This window comes from Homalodisca vitripennis, chromosome 1 (genome assembly GCF_021130785.1).
Source record: "Homalodisca vitripennis isolate AUS2020 chromosome 1, UT_GWSS_2.1, whole genome shotgun sequence".
NCBI classification, from domain to species: domain Eukaryota; kingdom Metazoa; phylum Arthropoda; class Insecta; order Hemiptera; family Cicadellidae; genus Homalodisca; species Homalodisca vitripennis.
Window position 1 is genome coordinate 21,009,070 of NC_060207.1, and position 27,540 is coordinate 21,036,609.

At 33.9% G+C, this 27,540-nt stretch overlaps 1 protein-coding gene across 4 annotated transcripts; it reads right to left on the minus strand.

The window, feature by feature from the left end:
- Positions 1–1,383: 1,383 nt before the first annotated feature.
- On the minus strand, positions 1,384–25,641 carry LOC124357950 (fibrillin-1-like). Of its 4 annotated transcripts, none has more exons than XM_046810114.1 (14): positions 25,513–25,641; positions 24,105–24,225; positions 18,791–18,933; positions 18,462–18,572; positions 15,833–15,955; positions 14,123–14,386; positions 13,294–13,410; positions 7,196–9,199; positions 6,216–6,407; positions 5,369–5,483; positions 4,364–4,500; positions 3,994–4,133; positions 2,708–2,810; positions 1,384–1,513 (listed from the first exon to the last, which is right to left on the minus strand). In XM_046810114.1, the coding sequence occupies exons 2-14, from the start codon at positions 24,191–24,193 to the stop codon at positions 1,485–1,487; spliced, it is 3,567 nt and encodes a 1,188-aa protein (XP_046666070.1). In that variant the 5' UTR covers positions 24,194–24,225; positions 25,513–25,641; the 3' UTR covers positions 1,384–1,484. The 4 variants fall into 4 exon arrangements, with proteins under 4 accessions (XP_046666070.1, XP_046666060.1, XP_046666079.1 ...); XM_046810104.1 differs by having other exon boundaries at positions 13,288–13,410; XM_046810123.1 differs by lacking the exon at positions 13,294–13,410.
- Between the last annotated feature and the right edge of the window lie 1,899 nt (positions 25,642–27,540).

Below are 27,540 nucleotides of genomic sequence, written 5' to 3' on the forward strand. Positions count from 1 at the left end.
GGACGTCGGTCAGGATTTTCGGTACCCATCTTGCACAAAACTTGTTGAAGCCAAGTTTATCAGTGACGATTTCGTATAACAAAGTTCGTGAAATTTGAGGGAAACTAAGCTAAAGTTCCGTTATGGTTAACCATCGATTTCCTCGGACATTTGCGTCAACTTTCTCAACAAGTTCGTCAGTCACTATGCTGGGTCTTCCACTTCGCTCTTCTTCATGAACTTTTGTTCGGCCATTTTTAAACTTATTGACCCATTGTCGCACTCCACCTTCAGTGATAATGTTGTTCCCATAAACTTCACACAACTGCCGATAAATTTCTATAGGATTACAGTTTTTGGCAGTCAAAAACCTAATTACTGCGTGCACCTCACAGTTGGCGGGATTTTCAATTGCGGCAGACATTTCAAACAGGCACTGTGACTAGATGAGTTACAACACAAACTTCCCGCTAGCACGGCTGGATAGCCACTGAGGGGTGGGACGTCCTGACACCACGCTAGTCCCGCCCCTAGCGGCCACAGCGCAAAACGTAATCAACTTTCCGAATAGCCCTTGTAAAATGAGACAAACACATAATTACAATTAATTCAGACATGAAAACTTATGTACAATATCGTAGGCCAAATATATATCAAATGTTAGTTTGGTTATTTAAAAGCATATGTGACAGATTCGGCCAAATACAAAAAATTGAATCGTAAAAATTAAGGGCTCTGTGGTGTAATGGTAGCACATTCACTCGGCAAGTGAGAGATCCAGGTTCGAGTTCCGGCAGAGCAAGTACTTTTTGTGATTCAATGTTTATTGAAAAAAATTCGGCTATTGCCATTTATACAAATTTAATTAATGTATATATATATATATCATGATTTTTATTTTTTAGTTATGTTTTAAATTTTTGGTCTGGTTTCTGTTTGTTTGTTACATTAAATCAGTATGTTTCTGATGAAGGTTCCTGGGAACTCGAAAATTAATGAACTACTTGGAAGAGTATAATATACATTAATAACAATAAAATTACTCACTGAATATTGTTGTAAATCTTTTGTGAACTTCAAATTAAATGTTCAAATTGGTAGCCATTGTTGTTTAAGCAAACAAAAAAAATTTGAGATAATTCGTCAACAATAGAAAGAAAAAGGGCCCTTATTAAGCCACTGCTTAATGGAAATGTCTTGTGTGGTGGGGGGGATGGGAGAACATTTCATATCTTGGCGATATTCTCTCCTAATTTATTCTTTAAAAAAATCCAACGTTCAAGAATGTCACTCTTATTTCTATGTAAATGAGGAAATATCGTTCTGAAACAACAATACTGTTTAGTAGCAGATGCAAGTACTCCTGAAAGGATTAAGATTTTCATGGAGGAAAGAAAGAAGACGTAAAAATTAAATAATTTTAATTAGTAAACATTTGCTCATTCATTACATGAAGAAGGCAGTGTTATATTTGAAGATCAGTTTTTAGCAGACTCGAATTGTTTTCATGGTTCATTTTCTATTTCATTCGCACCTGGAAAAAAATAATTAGGAAGTAAATTTTGATCGCAACATGACCTTATTATTTGAAGGTATATTCGTAAACTAAAGGTTAATTGGTTATGTTAAAAATATGAACTAGTTATTAATAAGTATTAATTTACTAATATCTCGCTTTTCCATCTAGTCTGCATTTAATACTAAACACTTCACCTTAACACTTCTTCAATACCTGCAAAGAAGTTGTGGTCTGTGAATTAGGTAGTCGATGGCAGTTGACATCCTTGTTGTTTCCAAAACATTTTTCACAAAGCCACTTTTTCAAATGCAAGAAGAGGAAGTCAAAGTTAATGTTATGACATATATTCTCGTGAAAGAGGATAAGACTTGTTGACAGTTACCCGCTTTTTCATTATCCCAGGAAAGATGTTTGGAAAGTATTTGCAGTAACAGTAACAAATACATACCAAAATAAGGCATCAGTTTTTTTATTACTGTGATTACTTGAACATTTTTGGTTTGAGTGAACTTTAACTGCGTTTGAATTCTACACTTCGTACTATTCCTAATGGATTTCAGCTGCTGAAGATCATTGTGCACACAAATGTACTTCACAACAAGTAGAAGATATTATTGTCATGGACTGCGGTCACCAGCTGCCAAACTACTGAATCTAAATAACTACTTTGTTATAAGCCCTTACTTTAGGAATACACCTTGCAATTAGACATGAAAATCGTTATTGAAATATATCGGATTATATCAAACATAGTTTAACTGTACATCAAATACCTATAAACAAAAATGAAATATTTATTATTTTCTTTTTCAAGCAAAATAGTTATGTCATTTGATATAAATAAGTCAGAGAAATGAGAACATGAATTTAAAATAAAGTTTATATTCCTATTTATGTTATGTGATATATCTTGACTGGCCAGATGTTTCTGTTATGCTCTGCTTCCTTACATATTATCTTTGATTATGTATCAACTTCAACGTTTTAAATTTAATTCATAAAAATGAGATAATTACTAAAGGTGTTAAAACTCTGAACAAAAGATTTAGTAAAGTAGCGCTATCTATACTTTAAAGAACAGAATTGTCTTCACTGAAAACAATTTCTGCCACACAATCGCCATCTGGATACAAGGTCTGTTCTCTGGAAGGTCAAATATATCATTCAGATGTAGAATATTAAAAGTTTTTAGTTAATCTTTAATTTTACCTGTCACCGTAATTGTAAACTGACAGGAAGCAATGTTGCCAGAAGAATCAGCAGCTATGTAGTTTATAACATGTGACCCTTTTCTCAGAAAAACTCCAGGTTTCTGAAATAAAACAAAGTATTAATATCACCATGAGATTGTAGTTGTAGTGATCTGGAAATATTGAATACTTATATTTTCAGCTGATTATTACATTTCTTTGACTGCCACGTTCTTGTTAACACGTTTCAAACAGCTGCTTCATTACACGACACCTGGCACATAAGATAATTCACATTGGCCTCTAGTAGTGTTTATTTTAACTCATACAACACCACAGCAGTGCTGTTTAACTGCTACTACATTCTTGACAGTCAACTATAACAAAAAAACTTGGTGAAATTTTAACTGAACATTAAAAACAGAACGTCATTGTTACCTAGTTTTGACAAATTGTTTCCAATTTATCAACCACAACCTGATGTTACATGACGAATCAGGAAATTCTGATGGTAGTTTTGTGAATGGAAGATATCACTAAAGTTTATCACGGTGAACAAGAAATGCGCTACATGTGTGCTGACTGTGGAACAGCTCTGAGCGTGGCAAGTAAACCCGGCAGTAGCAGATAACAATATTGTTAAAAACTCAACTTAAAGGATTAACTGTACTAGCTAGTTTAATATCAAATATCTGAAAAATGTTTAATAACTGGTATTAGGTTTAAGTACATAAACATATGTTTATTGCTTTCTGAAATAAAAAATAAAATCTAAAAAAACATACTGTTGCACAGATAAAAAGGAAATTATGATTAGGTTACGTGCCTCTCATAGGTTACCCACTGGTAAGACTAATTATTTCCTCAACCGAAAGAGTTATGGACTGAGGTGATATTGTGGCTAGCTGATTGTTGTGTTCAACTCAATATCTCTATCTGAAGAAAACGGTAATAACCTTCCAATTTGATATAGGCAAGCCTCTTCTTATCCTCTCATGTTATATACCAATATGGCTGAATATTAGTGGCAAGAAATGCTACTAACAATCTCTCTGACTAAGTGAGTAACAGATTAGTATAATTTAATTGAATTTTCAAATAGTTTGCGACAAGATCGGTAAGTGTAAATAATAAAATCGTGTATTACAAATGCCTCATTACATTTAAGATTTAAATAATTAATAAAGAAAAATATAAGTCAACTTTACATTAGAATCAATTTTAATTATTTCATTGCAATAGCTAATAAAGAAATTCACAATCTATAAGTGGTATTGAAGTAGTCATAATAAGTAAATATTATACCTCTGATTGAAAAACATGTGCCACATGAACGTTGTCTGTTATTAAAGGTTCTACCCATGTCACTGGAGTTTTCTTTTGATGAGGCAATTGTATTACCTCAATGTCATCAGGGCAGTACTTGATTTGGGGCTTCTCTGCATCTGGAAAAAAACACCTTGGATTTATTTTTTACTGTTACTGTAGTTGAAGTACTATGGGTAGATTGTATAAGTATACTGAAGTTTCAGTTTTGGGGCGAAAATATTTGATAAAATAGTATTTTTCCAATGTTGAACCCTGATTAGAACTATACCACATAGTAACTAAATAGGCTACTGACAATTTTGATTTAATTCTCTATTCATTTTATAAATTGATTGTTGGTAAATACCTCTGACATAAACGGAGACATTGCACCTAGCAATATAAGGGGATGTAGGACTGCTGGCTGTGAACTGAACTGTGGTAGTTCCAAACTGAAGCAAGGCTTGTAGCTGTTTCCCCCAGCCAGGAACAGAACTTATGTGCCTAAAAATAAATGTTGAATTATATTATTTAACAGTATTAAAATACCAACTATTATTGAGTCACTATTTACACAGCTTGTGAACAATATATAACTTTGCAAAATTATTAAATACAATATAATATACAACGATTATACTGTCACCATTTTAGTTCTATTTCACTATTTAGTATCTGCCTTTAAATCAACATTTAGACCCTTCATTGATCATCAAGGGTTTTATACAATTTTACAGTGTTTAGTAAAACTTGTTAATTAGATACTAATTTAAGATGTGGTCTCAACTGAAGACTTGTTCTGGCTCAAAATGGCAGTTTTAAATTTTCCAAAATGTTCAAATAAAGCTATTTCTAAATATAATGTGTCATTTTCATATCAATTGGAGTTGAAAGATACAATTAAATTAATAATTGGGAGATTCAAGGAAAGTAACTATAGGCAAAAACAACTCCAAACTTCTGTTATGCCATTTTCAGGAATTTTATTATGTACTTTCAGTGCAATTCTGCGATACAATCACTGTCAAACTGATGATAGTACATTATTTTGTCTGATAAAGTTGTCAAGAATGTAGGTATAATTTAGTTCTTGTGTCTGACGAAAATATCCAAGTGACTATTTTTATAGAACATAAACAACTTTTAGAAAAGATTAATGCTGTGTTTTATAGTTTTGATTGTATCTTGCTGTCTCCAGTTAATCTTTCTCATAGTAATAAATATTGCATTACAATAAAATTGCATCAAAACAGATTTCAACACAAAATACTTTACAGGCACAAGATGTAATTATTACCTACTCCGAATTCAAATCTCTAGCGATTTATAAGTTGAAGTTCTAGTTATATAAAACGTATCATAGGCTACTTACTTGTCCCAATCCATGTTGGATCTTGGCTTGATTATTTTTACGAATGTACTATTTTGACCAAGAGGCAGGTTTACTCTAAGAGGAGTAGGGCAATTTATGTATGGTCGAATTTGAGCTGTAAAAAATTACATATGTATAAAATTCATAAACATAGAGTATTAACGCTTATTTAAATATTAAAAAATTCTGTAACCTTATAACTTTGTAGAAATAGTCGTGGACAAACTTTATGAATTTATAAAATCATGAAAATTTTAAATCCTGTCTCATCCTAAAATATATGTTTATAGCTGTTGAAAGGGATTTTTTTTGTTTACTAAGGTTAGCCTACTATACTATATTTCTTCTTCTTGGGCTCTCATATACCAAAAATTCCAGAGATCTCAACAATTTCAGAGATCTTTCAGTGGCTCAGACCTTCCAAAAATACGAGAGCTGCATAGGTCAATAGCCTCTAGAGAAAAGAAGTTTCTAGAGGTCAGGAGGTCCCAGATAATATCTTCCAGAGGTTGTGAAGAAACTAGAGGCTGAGAGCTATTAGAAGTCATTAGCTTCCATAGGCCAGGAACAGCCCTGAACTTTCACAAGGATTATACAAGCTGAAAGTGTCTGATAGCTAAAGGCTTCCAGGACTAGGAGCTCCTGCAACTTGAAAGTGTCCAGATGCTGAAATATATTGAACTGGAACACAGAGTTCCTATTTGCTAGAAATTTATAGAATCAGAGAACTCTCAGAGGCTTGCTATTGCTAGACATTGGAAGCTACTATAGGCTAATAACTCCTAGAGGGCCTGTTGAAAGGCATAGTGTTCTTTCAAAATTATTTGTGATATTTAATCAATCATACCTTGACAATGAGTAGTTTGACCTGACCACGAACCGTTGTCTAGGCAGACTCTGGTGTTGGACCCCACAAGCACATAGCCAGCTCTACAGCTGATGTGGCATCTTGTGCCCTCAGGGTACAGTTCAGTTGTAGACTCGCAATCAGTCTTCAGTGTTCTTTCGTTCTGAGAAAATGGCTTACATCCTCGTGATGCTGCAAAAATCACCAGTAAATTTCCAAATCACCAAGGACACATTCCTTACAAAAATCTTGCTATCCATTATGCAGCCATTGAAGATATAACAATGTATGAGAAGATCATTCGGTACTAAAATCTGCCACTTAAAATAGTTGCACATTATATAGTAGCATACAACAGAAAGAATGATTGTTTATTAGTACACTATAGAAAAATATTAAACAAATATTAAAAAATATTATGAGTAAACAATCTGACTACAACATAAAATATCCAATATAATTCATTAGAACGAGGTAATTAGGTACTAGAAAATTCTAATAGATTGCAACTCTTAAGAGTTTTAGCATGGTTGCACTGTCTAAAAATCACTGTGCAGAACTGTTTATTTCCACACAAATTTCTGCAGAAGGGGAGGCCAGCTCTGTTTCAGGGGAGACAATATTCGCTCATGGATAAGTTTGGAAAAATCTTTCTCATTAAGGGAGCTCCTGTCATTCTAACATTCATCCTATGTAGTAAACTAGACCTTTCAACCAGCCTTTTTTACCCCAATATCTGGACATTTACAGTTAGTGATGTATTGCTACTGGACATCTATAGGCTTGCCCAGATTTAAGTGACACATTGGGTTTCCCTGTACTCCGTACAGGTTCTACTGACAGGCATGAACCAACCAGAAGTTAAATCTCCTGAGGCTCAATAAGATACTACATATTACCAACGATATTTCTAGGGGTGCCTTATACCAAATAGCAAAATTATATTCCTAAACAAAACTATCAGTATAGCAAATACTTACTGACATTTTTTGTCTCATAAGATGTCTGTTCTGAAGAGTGGCAAAGGTGCAATCCAAGTGTACTTACACTGCATCCATCGGTTGTTATACAATCTTCGACTCTCACACATTGGAATTCATTAAAGAGAACAAATCCACTCTTGCAACAACACGTGTTGTTGCTGTCCCCCAAAACTTTATATCCGTGTTCACATCCCTCTTGTTTGATTGTGTCCTTTAAGTCTTCAATGCAATATGATTCATTGATCAGCTTAAACCCTTTTCTGCACTCACAAGAATATCCTCCTTCAGAGTTCTTACAAATTTGATTGCAGTCAGACATATTCAGGAAACATTCATCAATATCTTCACAAGATTTCATGTCAGAAGATAGACTGAATCCTTGCTTGCATCCACACTTGAAGCTTCCTTCTGTATTCATGCAAAGTTGGCTGCACTTAGACTCTTCCAAACATTCATTGACATCTGAGCAGCTAATTTTATCATCGGCCAACACATAACCTTTAAAACACCCACAACTAAAAGAACCTTCTGAATTTACACACAATTGATCACAAACTGAGGTATTTTTTGTGCATTCATTTATATCATTGCAATTCTGAGATACAATGTCCATTTCATATCCAGGATCACAGACACAATGATAGGAACCTTCAGTATTCACACATTGTTGGGAACAATGGCCATTATCGTACAAACATTCATTTGTATCGATACATTGTTTTGAATTTGACTCCAAAGTAAATCCCCTGTGACAAGAACAAAGACCAGTGGTTTGATTACAGACCTGTGAACAACCGCCATTGTTCTCTGAACAGTGCAATGCCAAACACGTTACATTATCACTGGATAGAGTAAAATGCTCTGGACATTCACAAAAGGAATATCCACCATCTTGAATACAAATATGAGAACATCCTCCATTATTAAGGTCACACATTTGAACTTCAAAGCATAAATGATTGTCCTCCTTCAAGATATGGCCTGGGGGGCATCCACAGTGATAACTCCCAATATCATTAATGCAATCATGGGAGCATCTTGAATTGATCTCATTGTTTTCCAGGCATTCATCAATATCTTCACAAGTTCTTGAATCTCCCCCAAGTACAAATCCTATTGGACATTCACAGTGAAAACTACCCAATGAATTAACACAAGAGTGAGAACAAATAGTTGACTCCTCATCAACAGTAAAGCTGCATTCATCGATATCTTCACATTTTCCGGTAACGTTATTTGTATTATATCCTGGGGAACACTTACATGAGTAGCTTCCTTCATTGTTGATACATAGGCCAACAGCGCAGTCATTTTCTTGGTCACATTCATCAATATCTACACATGTTGTCTGATCTTCACTAATATAAAATCCTGTATTACAGTGACATTCATAACTACCAATATTATTTTCACATATTTGAGAGCAAGGATTCTTTGTACACTCATTTACATCTTCACAGTTGGAATCTATCATCTCATAACCTTTTGGGCAAGCGTGCTTATTTTTTTCAACACATGTTTTTCTGTCAGACAGTAAAGATAATCCTGAAGGGCAAGAGCATATGTATGATCCCTCTTCATTTATGCAATTGTGAGAGCATCCTGAAATCCCTTGTTCACATTCATCAATGTCCACACATGTTGTTCCATTTTCCAAGACGTATCCTTCATCACAAGTACAAATGGCTTCTCCGTTTTCAAATATGCAATCTTGAGAGCAACTCTTTTTTTGGCACTCATCCTCTTTAGGATGGCATGTCCTGTGATCATTGGAGAGTTCATGATCTCCTGGGCAGACACATTTGTAACTGCCGATTGTGTTTTCGCAAACATGGGAACACAAGTAACTGTCCGCATATTCCAAGCACTCATCTATGTCTATGCATGTTCTGTCATCACTGTCCAGCATGAAACCTGGTAGACAGGAGCATGTGTAGGACCCTAGTGTATTTGTACATCCATGGGAGCATTGAGTCGCGTTAGTAGCACATTCATCAACATCTAGAAAAAAGACAAATATGTTACTCTCAAATTTGCACAAAACTGAATAAACAATTTAGTTTAGCAACTTTTTGCTTACAAATATAACAATATTTTTATTGCTGTATTTATATACACAGAATAAACTCATCATACTTCCGAGAAATGTAGGAATAAATAAAAACAAAAATGAATGTGCCTAGCTTATACAATACATGCATTGATTTCAAAATTGTCCAATTCTAATTATTTTTTTAGAATTTAATAGATTTTATATAAAAATCTTTTAAATAATCAAACATATAAAATAAATAAAAGCATTTTTGGAAAGAAAATTATTAGCTAAAAAATAACAAATTAAAAAATGAGTTCTTATTCAAGGAAAGTCTGTTTCTAAACTTTAGAACAAAAATAGTACAACAGCTGGCTCTAGTTAATCGTCCTTGGGTTTACTCTTTAAGAACAATGTCTATAAGATTGGACATTTCCTTCATTATCTCTTGTTTTAAAATTTAGAACAAAAATAATTCAAGAGCTGGCTATATACAGGGTGATTCATGAAGTTCTCCCCCCACTTCTACAGCACATTGTACTAGTAAAAATAATGAAAAAATGTTATATAAACATAGGTCCGAAAAACGCTTCGTTAGCGAGAGTTACAGCTAGCGAAAGATTTCGCCTGAATTCCTGGGTAAAGAGTAAAATAAAGCCATACTGAACTTTTGGAAAGGTTAATTAAAGTAAGAAATATCGTGGATTCTTATGTATTTTTACCTGATAAAGCTAATAAAACCTATTGTTTCAGAACTGTACCTGTAGTAGTTTTTGAGGGATTCAGGGGTTAAATGCAAAAAATTGGGGCACGAAACAATGATTTTTTAAGTTTGATGTACAATAACTTTGTTAAATTGGTAATAAATACATAAAATCAACGAACATTAATTGTAGAGAATTTAATTCTGAGAAAATTGATATAATCAAAGTTTAAAATAAAACAGAAATAAGTACCAAAAAATCGATTTTATTCAGTATATTACATTACTAGTTTTAAGCAAAATTAATCAGGTTGGGCCAACCGTACGCACCTTTTTATAATAGATGTTCGAAAATGAGGGCCATCATTATCAATACATTTTGCAGCACGTTTGTGTATTGCTTTTGTTGTGTTTCTTAATTTTTCGGGACTTCCCTGTATCTGCACAGCCGAATCCATAATACGGGCAATTAATTCATCACGAGAATTCACTTTTGTCTTGTATACAATGTCTTTCATCCATCCCCAGATGCAATAATCCAATGGAGATAGATCTGGTGATCTTGGTGGCCAAGGGTGAGACCCTCCACGACCAATCCAGTGTCCAGGAAATTGATGATTTAAGTAAGCAGAAACGGCGCGTGAAAAGTGGGGAGGTTGCTCCGTCATGTGGAAGTACAAATTTTGTCTGAGATGTAAAGGAACATTCTCTAACAGCTGCGGCAAACTCTTCTTGAAGGAAATGCAAATAGAACTCAGCATTTAGGCGTTCAGGTAATATGAAAGGTCCAATCAGCCGATTGTGCAAAAGGCCACACCAGACATTGACGCTAATCGGTGTTGAAAGTTCTGTTCCACTACCTCATGTGGATTTTCTTCTGCCCATGAGTGTTCATTGTGCAAGTTATTGACACCATCCCGAGTGAATTGTGCCTCATCCGTAAACAAAATACGCTTGTATAGTTGATTATTAATATGCAAAAAGTTGCAAAACTCCAAGCGAAGTGGACCATCCCTAGCTGTAGATGTTGAACCTTTTGTTTATGAAACGGATTAAAAATTTGTTTCGATTAAGTGACCCTCCACACCGTTGACTGCGAAACTCCTATCCGCCTAGAAATACGTCGTGTACTTACACCTGGACTGCGATGAACAGCATTAAATAACAATATCATCATCAAGTTGGACAGATCGTTCATAATTGGTTCTAGTACTTGGTAGTGATCCTGTTTCCCGAAGAGTACGAAAAGTTCCTGAAATTGTTTTGGTATCTGGAATCCTCCTATTAGGGTAACGTAGTTCATATTCTTCTACAGCAGCTCTAGCATTACCATTACAGTAACCCAAAATAAAAACCATATCAGCATATTCCTCTGATGTAAATAAGTAAGGCATTTTTTCGCTGAATAAACAATCGAATTATAACTCACAGAAAAATTGCATTTAATAACACGATTCACAGAACCCGATCTCCTGCTGTAGCTTGCAAAACACCACTAACACACAGTTCTAACGTAACAGTACAGAATACCATTGTTGATCAGCTGTTATTCGTGCGTTACCAACTTAGAAATTAATAAAACAAAAAACTGCGTTTTGATGATTAGTAAACAATAATGGGAAAATGTTTGCTTAATTTATTTTCGAACATTTGATGTAAATTTTTATTTAAAAAAAAAATACAACGTAATAGAACATGATATTTTTATTTACAAACAAATTTATTTAACAGTTAATTCTTGTTTTTCTCAATTTATCTCATCATTAAGGAACAAAAATTTTGTTTTTATTTTATTTTAACTAAATACCGTACGGTATTTCTTTACAGCTAGTAATGTATTATACTGAATAAAATCGATTTTTTGGTACTTATATTTCTGTTTTATTTTAGACTTTGATTATATAAATTTTCTCAGAATTAAATTCTCTACAATTAATGTTCGTTGATTTTATGTATTTATTAACCAATTTAACAAAGTTATTGTACATCAAACTTAAAAAAACATTGTTTCGTGCCCCCAATTTTTTGCATTTAACCCTGAATCCCTCAAAAACTACTACAGTACAGTTCTGAAACCTATTTTATTAGCTTTATTCAGGTAAAAATACATAAGAATCCACGATATTTCTTACTTAATTAACCTTTCCAAAAGTTCAGTATGGCTTTATTTTACTCTTTACCCAGGAATTCAAAAAGCGAAATCTTTCGCTAGCTGTAACTCGCTAACGAAGCGGACCTATGTTTATATAACATTTTTTCATTATTTTTACTAGTACAATGTGCTGTAGAAGTGGGGGGAGAACTTCATGAATCACCCTGTATAATCCTTCTTGAGTTTTACCCTATAAGAACAATGTCCAATCTTATAAGAGCATTTTGTATACCTACAAATCCAAATGCCATTGAAGTTTTTTTTTAATTTGAATAGTTTTTCATGATTGAGTTTTATAATTGTTTTAAGTTAAGGCATTTAAAAATAATCAGCACAAAACTTGCATGAAACCAAAGACTGAATGCCTGTAAAGTCAATAAGGGAGCAAAATATCCAAGGCTGAAGATTTATAATTGTTCAACCAATCAACAATTTTTTAGACTGTGTCTGGGAAAGAACAAATCGTTGAGGCATGATAGTGTTCATTTCTTTGCTTTTCCTTAAGCCATAGTGAAAATGCCATATCTCCCCACCTAAAATACCAAAAAGCCCACAAGTTTAAAGTAAAATATGTAAAAACATTCACAGCTTTGCTCATTAAGGCTGGGCAATAACAGTGTTTAAATAACATTTACAATACATTAGATGTTTTTAATTCGTCACTGGTGCAATCTGGAGTGAAAGTTAGATATAACTTTAGATTTGCTATCTGCATTATACTACCAATCAAGCACAGTTCTAAAATTAAAAACAAATGTTTCTTTAAATTTGTCAAGCTTCAACTGAAAGAGTCAACAGCTGTTTAATTTCAGTTAAATTTTGATTGTTTAGTTAAATTTGTCCAAATAATTGTCCTTGATTTCTGTAACAAATTATTAATTTGCTCCTCATATCTAAAACATGAACAGATTAATTGGTTTTAAATTATAATACCTCAACTACTCTTTATTCTTCTGTAAACAGTTTTATCATTTTATTTAACTATTTAAAACAGTTAGACAAATAGAGGCCACAAATTCAGAATTTGTTCCCATTGCCTTTTGGGAAAAATCACCTTAATGGCCCTTCTTTATTTAATGTTTGTTATTGACAATAATTGGTTTGAAAGGATAGTAGGATTTCTGACATCCAGTAGGAGTATACTAGCAAAATCATCAATCGTCCTTTTATTTTGGACAGAAAAACAATGTGATCAAACTTACCCTCACATGTTCCTTGTACACTATGGTACCCATCACCACAGCCTTGTCCACAATGAAAAGATCCTGGAGTATTGATGCAATTTGTTTCACACAGATGATTTTGTTCCTCACATTCGTTTATGTCTGTTCAACCAACAAATTAATTAACATTGTTGCAACACGCCATACTGTAGTATTTAAGAAAATTCAAACTATATAATAAATAATAACTCTCCTTTTGACTAGGAAAGTTTTCACACCTGCCGAACTGTTGAATGTTCTAGCAAGAATAAACTGATCGTCATATTTTCTTGTGATAAAAAGAAGAAAAAAATAATTTAAAGTTTTGTTAAGTAATATAAAGCATTAAATACTCACTCAGAAAAATATATTTTGGGTTTCAAATAATTCCACTAGAAATAGCCAAAATGTCCATTTTCACAACCTTGAAAATCTTTATTTCTTCAAATAAGAGCTGAATGTGCTGAAGTCATATTGATTTTAACCTCTTAGGAACAATGATAAAATTAACAATATTTTTTTGCATGGAACTAATGGTGGTGCATTATTTTAAAAATATCATTCATTCTAATCTAAGCAATTTTTAGTTTTTGATATCATGATTGATTTCTATAACTTTGTCTATTACTTAAATATCATATTTATCATAATAAATATTTATGATATCTATAAATTGAGTAATCACCCATAACTCTTCAACCAAAAATAAGATGTTAAATTATTCTTACAGGATAAAATTTTAGATCGTTTCACTATAGCCGGCTATTACAAAAGGCTATTGCAATTCATCCTGTGTAAAACCTTCCTTACGTCAATGAAGAAGCTAGAAATTTACCTTTACAAGTCTTCCAGTCAGAGTCCAGCTGGTATCCCGTCGGACAGAGACAGAAGGCAGAGCCAAGCGTGTTGATGCATGAATGTGAGCAGCCTAGGAGGTGGCCTTGATCACTGCACTCATCTATGTCCTCACAGCTGGTGTTGTCCTCAGCTAGCCGAGTGCCAGGTACGCCCTCACAGGAGCATTGGTAGCCACCCTCCACATTGTCACACTGTCCCTGGCACGGTCCATGTCCGTTCCGTAACAAGCACTCATTTATATCTGTACACAAAGAGATCCTGTAGATCCTTCAACTGAGTGAGCAAAAAAATAAAATGCTATTGAAGACAGTGAAGTATAAATTTAGAAAAAATAATAAATTTCATTATGCTATAGACATTTTTACTTCGTAAGAGGTTGTTATGAAGTTGCTGTGAAGTAATTGTCATGACATACAAATAATGTGGAAAATAAAATTTAATTTTTGTTTTTAAGAATAAAAAAACATGCATGATGAAAACCACCAAACTACATTAAGTAATACATTGGAGTTTTTCATCTTTCTTTATTATTTTATTACAATACATATTTTATAATTCTGCATGTTGGGAAGAATGCCCCTTTTTATATCTTAAAAGACTTATTTTACTGTTAAATTACTGACCTATTGATTTTTCTGTAACACATCTCTCAGACTTTTCTCACTAAATATATCTTCTAGTAAAACTCCCTTCATACCATTGTCTAGATAAAATTATTCCGTACTTTTTATGCAGACCAGTCTGACTTAATACTTTGTTAGAAGTTATCAATTATTGTAAAATGTAACCTTACACCTTACTACCAAATAGAATTAAAATTAAAAATAATTCCAACTCAAATTTTGAGTTGCTTAGTACTATTTGATATTCAATATACAAAAAATAAAATGATTTAAGCTTATAACAATATTTACTGTAATTATAAAGATAAAATATCTGGGTAAACAATAAAGTGCCAATATAAGTTACTTATATGAAACATTAGATCCTGTGTGTATGAAAATACTCTTATAAACTTTTTATTTACGGTGAATAAAAAAATGCCTGACTAATGATACAACAGTTCAATGGTTGGCATAAGATGTGAAAATGTATTGATCGACTGCTTCTCTTAGATATTACTTGTTTTTTTTTGTGAATTTGCTCATGTCATTGTCACTGTGTGTGTACGCTTTAAGAGTTTTTAGGAAAAGATAATTATATCTGTACAATAGTTTTTCTTCCAAAATATTCATCAACTGACCCTAAAAAATCCAATTCACTTAAAATCTGAAAAATAACAGATAGATTTAAATGTGACTCCCAGACTTACTTATTTTTTACTGAGTGATTGCTCAAAATGTAAAGCAACAACATTATTTACTTCATTTTATAAGCAGTTTCTTCAGTAGCGGAAATCTTGAGCCAAGAAATTGTTAGCTGTCTTATTCATTTGAAAGCAATAGAAATAATAAATACCCAAATAGGAGACTACTTCGTTTTATTCACATCATCCCAAACAGCGTTAGCAGTAAAAAAGAATTAACAAAGGTTCCATAAAAAAAAGATAATTTTTTTAAATCCCAAATGAGCTATTAAGATGTTTTAACTACATGACAGCAACAGTAAAGTTGTACAAAGAAAATGAATGAGAAATCTGTTGTTGATGTAACATCAAGGTAAAATACAAGTAGGCCTAAAATATTACCTACACATGTGGTGCGGTCATCTGCCAGTCTGTACCCTGTCTCACAACTGCAGTAGAATGAGCCAGGGGTATTGTGACATGTATTTTGACATCCTCCGTTGTTCTTACTGCATTCATTTTTGTCTAAAAATATTAAATACGTTTTAGTTACAAAGGTACACATAGTAATTATGACATTGATTATTTATGTCAAGTGTATATTGAATACATTTCTTCTTGGAGTTTATGACATACGGTGGAACTATGAGAATTCAAAGGTTGCAGAAACAATTTTTGAAGGTACCCAGGAGTTATATTTTGCAGAGTTGTCAAAACCTCATAATATTTTTACGCAGAAACAAATCCTGAATATTGTTCTTCCTGAGAAGCAAAGCTGAAATTGTCAACAAAGTGTAAAATAGCTATTAGTAAACTTATAGTAACTGAAGAAAGAAAGATAATTAAAATTATTATTCTTAAAAGTTTTTTATTATTCTGTGCCCATGGATAATTCCTGGTACATTGACTTTGTGCAATTTGTGTCATTTTTTGACAGAATTTCAACGTTTTCCACTTCCAGTGGCATGCGCTCTAATTCTACTTTAGTACCATAAATGGGATCACAGACTGAAATGTAGTGTGGGAATGAGAATGTGAACAAGTTGAAGAGCGGTTGCATCTACATAACAAGCATGAGGACCTGCGAAAGATTAGGTGTCTGACACTCTTTGTGAACATGAGAATGACTTGAAAGCAAAAAGCATACCTGGTAAAAAGGACCAGACAGACGCTGGAATCTCCTAACTGATACACTTGTGAATTATTGGCCTCTATTTTTTTATATTATTGATACAAACAAATGCATAAAAATTATCAACCATAGCAATGGAAATATTCTGCATGGAAATAGTCCAATTGTGGCTGGTCAAATTAAATATTTCATTGCTTGAGATGAAACTAGGATCTCACAGCCCTTTCTTACATTTCATCTCATATAGAGACTAAAACAAAACATTCTTATTTTAAAATAATAATAAAACTATAAATATTTTACTGTAGACATTTTAAAAATATTAACAACTAAAAGTACTAAAAATATAACTTTACTGGAGAATATAAGCTAAAAATCTTATAATGATAAAAAGGTATAAAGACTTTCTAAAAAGTCTGTTACTGCATCAGTCTAGCTGAGAATACAGTATATTGTCTGTCCGAAGATTTTAACTTTATTATATTATGGTAGCACAGTTCCACGTACAGTAAACCTTACATATAGATGTAAAATCGATCAAAGATAGAGAGTGGTAATGAGATATCACAATCGGTTTAGCTTTTTCGTGAATTAGTTTAAGTCCATGGTTACTTTTGTCTAGTCCAGCACACTGTTAATGACAGTGCTGATCATGGTAATGCCATCATCGATCAGGTGTATTAACGTGGATATATATATCTGGAAATCATCAACATAAATGTGGGACTTGCAGTGTACAAGTATTGTGCTTGTCATTAACGTATAACATAAAGAACAGAGGACTAAATATAGAACCCTGAGAAACACCACACTCAACCATTTGGATGTTATGCCACCTACCCGTACACACTGCCTTTTACCAGACAGATAAGACCTCAGCCATTGCAGGACATTTTCTGAAAAACCAATGTTTCCCAATTTTTCCAATAGTAATCTGTAGTTTACACAGTGAAAAGCCTTTGAAAAATCAAAAATTTTCAGTATTGTGCTTAGTTTTTGGTCCATTGTGAATTGTATATTGTCAGTGACTCAGTAAAGCAGTTTCAGTCCCTGTTCGAATTCCTGCTTTTTAATTATTTAGAACATTATTGCGAGTTAAATAATCAGTAACAATTCTTTAGACAGAGCACACAGAATACTAACTAATTGGTCTGAAGTCTTGGCAAGATGTTGGAACTGAGGTGGACTTTAGCATACTTCCAAAGTGAAGATAAAATACTTTGTCTCAGTGGCATGTTGAAAATATATGTAATTATTGGGAGAGTTTAAAAAAGAATGTTTTTTATTAATCAAGATTTTTATGCCATCAGACCCTTGAGCATTACTGCCGATATGGCAAATGGCTTTCAACACATCTGACTGTATTACAGGTTTGTAAGTACATTTTCATATTCGTGCTGATTTGCTGGTGCATCTGAATCTTCTCCCCTCTACATCCCGTGCCCAACACTGTTACCAGTTTTACGTGTATGGAAAATTACTAACCCATGTTTTGCAGACAACTTAATCCAGCAGTCACTATATGGCTATAATAGCCATGTCACAGTGGAATCAGCTGGTGTTAATGATATGGCAACTCCGTCTCAAATGTCAACTAACTGTTTTGGTGTGGGCTGCTCTAGCAATTGTATCAATAAGACTTGCTTTCTTCATACAACAAAATAATTAATAAATAAGTCATAATAAAGTCACTTAATTTTTTTAATTTCAATAAGAAAAGTGCATATTAGTAATATAATCCAACTTTCCAGTTTGTTTTTCTTTTGATTTTCATATTCAAATAAATGTAAAATGTAATGAACACCTAATTATTATAATTAAAAAATTGAGACAGTTAAAATTAACATGAATATAACATCTAGCAGACTTTCTGATAAGTAAAACTTTTAAATACATTACCTATACATGATTTTCCATTCTGATTGAATCCTTTGAAGCAAAAACATTGAGGTTTACCATTCACTTCTCTGCAGTCATGTTCACACCCAGCATTAATGCAACCATATTTTTCTAAAAATAAAAATAGGAATATTAGTAAGTTATGGTCTTTTTTATTATGATAGATCAAAAACGCACACCGTAAGGGAAAGACTAAAACTAAAAAAGATAAATGTTAGTTGAGGACAGTCTACTTAAAATCAATTCTTTTCAAAAGCTGCACTGACAGTCATGCAGAACTGAAATGCGCTCAATAGAAATTAATACCAATTTGGAATGTAATTACTTACTTTTTCTGGGTAAGCAGATGGGTAGCCTACCTACCCATTTTTCATTCTGGCACCCCAATGTTCGACTACGAGGACTATGCAACTTGTACCCAGGTATGCAACGGTAAATTGCTATAAGATACTTCTGCTTTTCTGTTTTTCTCCTAAAAAGGATAATTTTTAATACCATGCAATGTACTTAATACAAATATTTAATAGTCTATAGTTTACTTTATATAAAAAAGGTCATAACCTTTTATTTAAATTCATAAACATAAAAATATGTTGTGAAATTATGTATTAGATTATACTTTATAATAAATAATAATAATATTATTATTTTATTCTTGGTTGCTTTCTATTGAATGAGCCATATAATAGTAATATACTGTATATTTCTAGAAATTTTAATTGTTTTAGTTGTATTTGACAACTACAACAAAAGAACACATAAGAAAAAATACAATTTTTGGTGAGGGAGTGATTGATTCCCCACTCAATTCTAAAATATTCCAGGAAACTATTCCAATCAGCCTCTTCTTAAAACCTTCCTCGGATTTCAATAAATATTTTACAAAATTAGTTATACAAGTTTATTAGGAATTTTTGGATTAAAATTATATGAACCTTATCACAGGTTAATCATAACATAACACAGTACTTAGAAACGCTACTTAGAGTTATGACAATGTGGTGACATTTACAGTATTGCGTTAAAGAAATGCATTTTTATATTTGATGAAGTATTGCTGAAATTATAGTACTTAAAGCAACATTTACAAAGGTATTTTAAGTATATCACCTTATTGTATCAATATATATTTACATAATTTAACTGTATATAAATTTTACTTACTTATCAGTAAAAACAATCTTCATTTTCATCCAACTTACTCAGATAGTTATATTTTATAAGTATAAAAGTTGTAATTTCAATAAATACACACCTTTCTTACCTGTAAAATAGAACATATTCGTTATAAAATATTAATAGACAGTATGAACAAGTTCTACAACAATTCACTATAATTAGGTTGCAGTATAATTAGATAAATGAAACACTCCAGTTCATATACTAGATATAAAAATTGGTCAAGTTCTAAGTCAATTTAAAACTGAGTTTATTTTATGATCAATGTTTCACAATGCATAGTTTTTTGTCATTAAAATGCTATCTACTATTATCTCTTATGTACATTTTCAGAATTTTCAGTCTAACGCCTACTGGTTTATAACATAGCTATTGTAGAAAGGTGTTATTAGCTCCAGTTCACATTCTTCTTTGTGCAGCTTCCAGAATCTGATGCTGTCACAGACTTTTGACTCTTGGAATCTGACGCTATAACAGACGTAACTCCTGGAATCTGGAGTTTTGTTTGTCTGAAAATATCAAAACTATGTTGATGACGAAGAAGCTCAAAATAAACACTTTACATCATTTAGACATCAGAGACACAAAGACTACAAAGTCTAGGTAAAAATATATTCCCATTGTCTCACCAGGTGGATAATTCAGTGCACTAAGATGTTTTAGTCTGGGAGTCCGGCCTGATGTTGAAACAATGTAAAAAGTTTATTTTGAGCTTTTTTGTGACCAACATTTTTTGGATCTCTTCAGACGAACATTCCAGAAGTCAAGTCTGGGGCAGTGTCAGATTCCAGAAGCTGCACCAATAGAAAGGTGAACTGGAGCTAACTTGACATTCACATCTACTAGTTATAGCTCTTCTGTAAAACTGTAGCAAAATTAATTTTATAAGTTTCTCATTTGATCCCATTATATATTATTATATTATAATGTTGATAAACCTTTATTAGTGGATTCTAGTACAACAAAAATTCAGTAATACAAAGTACAGCTAAGGGAACATGAACTTCAGCAGCCTAGATCCATTATCTGTGATCAATTTTCCAGCAAATAAATTCTTGATAAAACTATCTCTGTTTTTTCCTGCTACACTATTGTTGAAAAGTGTTGCAGTTATGAGTATAATACAATATCAATCTCTACAATATTGTTATTTTTTATACCTTTGGTTATACAACTATTTGCATTTAGTGTTTATATCATTTTTCCCTCAGTGTTATTGTGTGAATAACATTCCTGCTCCAAATTCCAACCAATTACAACATTAAAAACCTCCTTATATAGTTTAGCATGTGAAGGTTGCTGATTTTAAATTAATTTAAAATAATAAAAAATAATTAATTGAAATTAAAATCTTCTAGGACTTATTGATGAGGCTGCAATATTTACTTTACAATATAAACATGAATAGGTTTTTGTGCACCTTAAATGTTAAAATACTTCTCTTGTGAGTATACAGTGTAAAATGAATTTTTGTGGAAAAACTCTATTATTTTAAAGGTTTTACAAATTTAATTTATGTATACTGTGGTCCCTTGTTTGTGAAAAGTGTATTCTTCTTACTATTATTTTTAACTTTTGAGAATTTTTAAGATTGCTGCGATTTATACTTTAGCTCATCTGTTTGTAGGTTTTTTAGATGAAAATGTAGAATATTTTATTTTGAGGTCATTCATTAAGAAAACTGAACATCCTAGGGTGACAAACTCTAGAGGAACGAAAAAATAGAGAAAATATCAAAAATAATGAAAATGAAGAATTGAAATTTCTGCATTAAAATTGAAATAAGTAACTGGGTTTTCTTTAGATGGATATATAAAAGTTCCCTATGTTTTAGAGTTGCCTTGAATATTCCATTTGTTGATGAGTCAAGGTCAGTTAGGCATTATTCAAAGTCCCAATGGGGCCTATTTGTAATCACATTTCCAGAGATGTTTTCAGAGAAAGAGTTTCTTTGTATACTTTAAAAAATGTAACATTCTGTTATAATATTGAAACAAGGTGTATAGACAAACGTTTTATCTAAACACTAACATTTAAAAATACAGATTATTTTGATACTTTTATTAGCAGGTATGAACAAGGAACAAAGCTAATAAGGAGTACAATATATTACTAGTGCTCCAAAATCTGACCCTCAGAGACCTATAGCATTATTTTGGTAAGACAGTTTATGGAAACGTAACTGCATGGAATAGATTGAATTATATCAGATAAATATTAAAATCTTAATTTTTATATGTAATTAGCAGTTCTTCAACTACAAAATGATATGTAATGTAATCAAATTTGTGTAGTCGAAGGCTGTAACGACCCTTATTAGTCCCCGTCCTTAATCCTCACCCTTTCTAATAGAAACCCTGTTTACCAGAGTGCAGATTTCCTTATTGCCCTTGACCTTTTTATTTTCCGCCTTCCGCTATTACCGACTTCCTGTTGATCCTAACTTATCTTATCTTAGCGTCTCCTCCCACGGCCCTACGTCTAGACCTACACCCTTCGTTTTCTTTCCGTCAATAAATCCTTATTTCCGCTACACCTAAAACATCTCCTATACTCCCCTCCTATCCGTAAACAACCAGCGTCGTCCTAATTTCCCCTGCGTCGTGTCCTAGTTTCACGTTCCTAGCGCCCTAGCGGTTAGCCATGTTTCCACTTACCATTATACATTTCCCGTCCTTGTGTCCTACTAATCCGTTTTGGGCGTCACCTTCAGGCAGTCGGCGTCGTCCTATACACACTTCCTCTTACAATTCCTATGTCCTTCGCTTTCCGACGTTACAATAAGCCCTGTCCTAATTTCCCACGTCCGGGTCCGGCTCCTCCGTCACTTGACCCTACCCTGCGCCGCCGATGAAACTTCCCGTTACCTTATCGCCTTCCGCGAATTTCCCCATAAACCTTACCCTGTCCTAAACACTCCTACACGCCCACCTAATTCCTACACCCCATACGTCCTGCAGGGCCTCTTTACACAAGTCGGCACATTTTTCCTTATGCCGACGGACCCCTAACGACCCCATCCCTGCAATAAAGAATACGGTAGAGTATTCAGAAACAGCAGCGTCGCCATTTCAAACAGGTTGGAACAAGCAGACCATATAACGCTACGGAGAGATATTGCTGGCACCACAGCTAAGAGCAGACTGACAATATTGGGGGTTCAGCGCATGCGCCAACCTGGCTGCTATATAAGGGAGACCATCACAAGTACAGCTCTCATTCGTTCCTAGGAGTTCACCACGGATACAGCGCTCTTTCGTTCCTGGGAGACCACCCCAGGTAGTGCAGCCATTTGAGATACTCTGCTGACAGACAGACCACGCTTCGCAACTCTCAGGTAAGAAAATCGCCCTGCGCTAGTGCAATCCAAGCGCCTCTTCGTCTTTCCCCGCTAGAGCAATCCAAACAGAACCTTTCGTCCTGCCCTAGAGAAATCCGAGCGCCTCTATCCCCTCGCCCGCTAGAGCAATCCAAGCGGAACCTTTCGCCCTGCGCTAGAGAAATCCAAGCGCCTCTTTCTCTGTCCCCACTAGAGAAATCCGAGCGGAACCTTAGTTCTTTTGCTAGACTCTTTCCCAACGCTTTTGTTTCCAAATTACTACTGTCCATACTCCTCCTCACACCATACTTGGAGCCTTGGCTACCAAGCGTTCGTATTGAGTCCACTTAGGTTGAGTCTGCTCTCAATCTGAGCCTTTGGGTTCCCCATTCTAACTACCTTCTCCCGACCCCTGGAATACGAGCTTTACCCCATTTCACGACTGAGACTTTCTGGGTCAGTTACGGTTACGGTTGCGAAAAGTCGTTACAAGGCCTACTGCGGATTATACAGACTATTGAACGAAACAACAGTTTTGAAAAGGTTGAATAGTTAGAATAGTAACATTGTAAAATTTAATTAAAAAACTTATGTAGACATGTTAAAAATTATCAGCAGTAACCAATAGCCTCTGGCGGTTAGTCCATTTACCAGATTCTTTTTTTTTAATTGTATAGGTGTGTTTTTATGCCTAATATATATAACCCCCCCCCCCCACACTCCCTCTTTTGGTTAGGGGAGGCAACTTCTCTTATATACGTAATTTGTTTCTAAGGCGTGTGTTTCAATGTCTACTTTCCAGAACACTCACCAAAACTTTGTCAGACCCTCCTGAAGTAAATTGGGTGGTTGATTTTTTATAAAAAGGAGGGTCATGATACCTCTCAAAGTAGGAGGACAGGAGATAAAAAAGAATTTAATATTTACTATTGAGCATAGGAACACACCTGCAAAATTTCAAAAATTGGGTCACAGTAAACGGACTAACCGCTGGAGCCTAGAGGTTATTTACTTTTCAAACTATTACATCAAGGAAGGGTTATATCCTTCTCTCCCAATACCAAGCTCCAAAGTTTCTTGAGACCACTTCCAAAATTATAGTAGTTATAAGACTAAAAACCTTGAAACTTCGTTTAGAGTCTCACCTTACAAACTTTGGTCCCATAGAGTTTGGAACTTGAGGAGGTCTAACATACTTCGGGTCCTCTGTAGAAGAGTTGAGTAAACAGGACATATCCCAATTTTGGCTGACTGTTGCAACACTTCCTGTTGACAGAGGACCAAATTATTTGTTAACATTGGAGGTTATATATTGGGTATAAATATCTATCAAAATATTCTCCCATCAAATTTCTCTTTTTGAAGTTTTATTTACATATAAGATTGTATAATAGCAAGCTGAAATATAAATTGTATTAATGATTCGTAATAACTATTGTTCTATTCAATGGAATGCAGATGCAAGTTTGGAAGAAACTGATACATGGATTTTAGTACACAAATAGAAACTTTATACTTAATTACTTTTTCATATTGTTTAACCTTTTTGATAACCTCCCATAATATCGGTAAATCAAATTTCTCTGCTTATTTGTATAAAAATTAGGTTGTGTGTTTTAGAGCCTAAACTGGCTCTTTGGTACCGCACTAACATACTCGTTTTATACAAGACGTGTCGGTTTTCGATAGGAACAGTTCCGGAATTGTTCGAGCTGCAGGCCTGTAAATTTCTTAACTTTAACGTGTGTACAGATTAAGCAAGCAAGTAAAATAATGCCTGTGTAAGTTTTATTTCTACGATATTCGTAACAGCGGATACCCTGAAGACCTTTAACTTCTATAATTTTACCTATTTGAGGTGCCCCCCATCCCCCGCCGTACCACGACTCTAAACCAATCGGAATTTAGTTCTGATTTTAAGGCTGTGTACATTGTACCTATTGCAAATTCATCACTCATAAATAAATATTAGTTTAATTTTAGTTCTTAAAGCTAAAAAAAATATTAAATGCGCCAATTTGTTTAATGCTAAAGCTATTAGTAAAAGCACATCAGTGTTTGAGATTTTTTTTATTTTTTTTCGTGAGGTTTTGGGGTGTGGGATCTCCCACCTTGAATACGCCACTGAAAGTATAGGTACATCATGCTGATAAGTATCAGATAACCATAATCTTAAGAGGACGTTTCATTATACTGATTGTTATGTGATGTTTATATCATAAATGCATACCGTATCTCAAATGTGATTATTTTCGTTACATATAATTCGTTAGTCGTTGCGTTACCCATTATTTATTATACAATAAAGAACAGTACAGTTTTTCAAAGTTATTACTAAAATATAAACCAACTTCTTATATATTTGAATTTTTCATAAATACATTCCACTAATTCAAATAAGACTGTTGAATGCATCACGAATATGTTAAAAAACAAGATCGTATTCCGAAAAAAATCGTTCAAGAACAGAAGACATTTTTAAAGCACAGTAGTAATGTTTTATTTTCCTGCTTGCAGGGGATTTGAATTTAAAAAAATAATCATGCAACTTACTTGCACCAGTTAATGAGTTCTTCCTCTTTTTATTTCCTTTTCCTCTTTCGCTTTTTCTTCTTTCTCACTTGCTTGTTTTTAATAGTCCTTTCAACTATTTCACTTCGTTGTGTTGAGGGCAATTCTTCAAGACTAAATGACAAGAATCATAAAGTTTCGTGATTAGTAACGCATTTAAATAATTTCATGTTGTTGTTAATAAAGATATTTTATAAACTAACTACAAGCGAACTATCGTATAACATTTTTTTTATTTGTTACGAATATTAGCCTACTGTAGGCGAGTCCCGAGACGATCCACGGTCTCTGCATACCGGAAAATTCAAAGCGCTAATTACCTCTCTTGAGATTCTAACCATAATCGTGTGCACTAATGTTGCAGGCGTAATTACTGACTTAAGTGCCTGCAAAATAAGGTGATACCACCACAATGCACAGCTGAACCGTGCACTATGCCAGGCGTCATCTCGTGACTCGCCTACAGAATTGTCAATTCCAACCCATAATAAATAATTTCCATAGTATTAGTGTGTATTTCTATGGGTTTATAAGTAATAAAAAATAATCTAGTAAAATTTACGACTGTAAGGAATTGATTACATAAAATGAGCCACAGCGGTTGTGATAACGAACTTACCTGACCAGCACGCCTGGGTTCTGATCTGCCTCATCATTTACCTCTCGTGCACCGGCACCTGTCCAAACGTGCCAAACGTTTTAAATCCTTATCTGCATTAATATATAACAAGCAATTAATTATACTAAACCCTTCAGATTGGCAAGAGTAACAAAGCCTAATACTAGACAATTTGAGGTTCTTGATCTTAGAGTTAAAATGTTATATAGGTGTATTTTTGAACAGTAAGGTACTTTCAGGATTAAACTTTTATGGAAATTCAGCCTTCACATAACGTAGAGCAATTGTGGGAAAGGTTTACAACAGAGAGTTTACAAAAACCTTTATTTCAAAAATTTACATAAATTTACAGAGTCAGGTGCTTGGAAGCACGTGTGACTTATTATTACAATATAATGCAATACATTAAACAAAATATACATGCAGTTGGCAACTCAATGTTTTTTCCTTGTGTTTTTTTTACGTTGATTCAATGAATGTTAAGTTTAGCTCCAGTTCACCTTCCACTTGGTGCAGCGACTGAAAGTCTAACGCTGTGACAGATTTGACTCCTGGATTCGGAAATTAACATCCATCTGAAGAAAACCAATACAGTCGGCGACGGAGAAGCTCGAAAGGAACTGTAAAAGATTCGGTTGTTCCACCGTGTTTTGGATTGTCTCAGTCAACATCGTAGTGCGCTCAATTGTGTAGTCTACCTGATGAGACAACGAGAACACCACTTCATCTTGATTACATTTATTTGTAGTCCAGATGTCTCTGATGTCGAAACGATGTAGAGAGTTCGTTTTGAGCTTCTTCGTCGTCGACTGTATTGGTTTTCTTCAGATGGATGTTGATTTCAGGCTCCAGGAGTCAAATCTGTCACTGCGTTAGACTTAAGGCGCTGCAATAAGAGGAAGGTGAACTGGAGCTGAACTTACGAGTGAGTAACATTCTAATTCTGCCTTGTTTCCATGATACTTTAATATAATGTAATACAGTGTTACAGCCCCTCTACCCTTACCTGTGGGTCTCTTGACGCACTTGGGCAGAGGGGTTGTCCAAGTGCCTTGTATACAGAAGCTGTAAACACTGCCCACACGGAGGTAGTCTGGCTCGCAGGTGTACCCCGCCATAATACCGGCAGGTCGCTGCAGAATCACCCTCATCCTTCCGTGTTCAGGGTTACCCCGCTCCCCACACTTGCCATAGTCTGAAATAGTCCAGTGAGCTGATTGACAGGGACCATGAGAAAGCACACAATTTGTAGTCATTAGTAATCACAAAAACCGTACATGTAAAAATATATAACGATTCAAATATTGAAAATGTATCCAACAAAGTGAGCTCAGGAATATTTACCATTCGCACCTTAGCAAAATCATCTAACTCTGATGTTCTTCTTTCTG

What these genes read in the sequence shown, in the direction of transcription:
- LOC124357950 (XM_046810104.1), bottom strand. Translation starts at nt 24,193, where the DNA reads ATGTCCTGTTTACTCAACTCTTCTACAGAGGACCCGAAGTATGTTAGA. An exon ending in TGACTGGAAGACTTGTAAAG is followed by an intron (nt 13,411 to 14,122) that starts GTAAATTTCTAG and finishes TTGGTTGAACAG; the next exon opens with ACATAAACGAATGTGAGGAA. An exon ending in TGTCTCCGTTTATGTCAGAG is followed by an intron (nt 4,134 to 4,363) that starts GTATTTACCAAC and finishes GTTTTTTTCCAG; the next exon opens with ATGCAGAGAAGCCCCAAATC.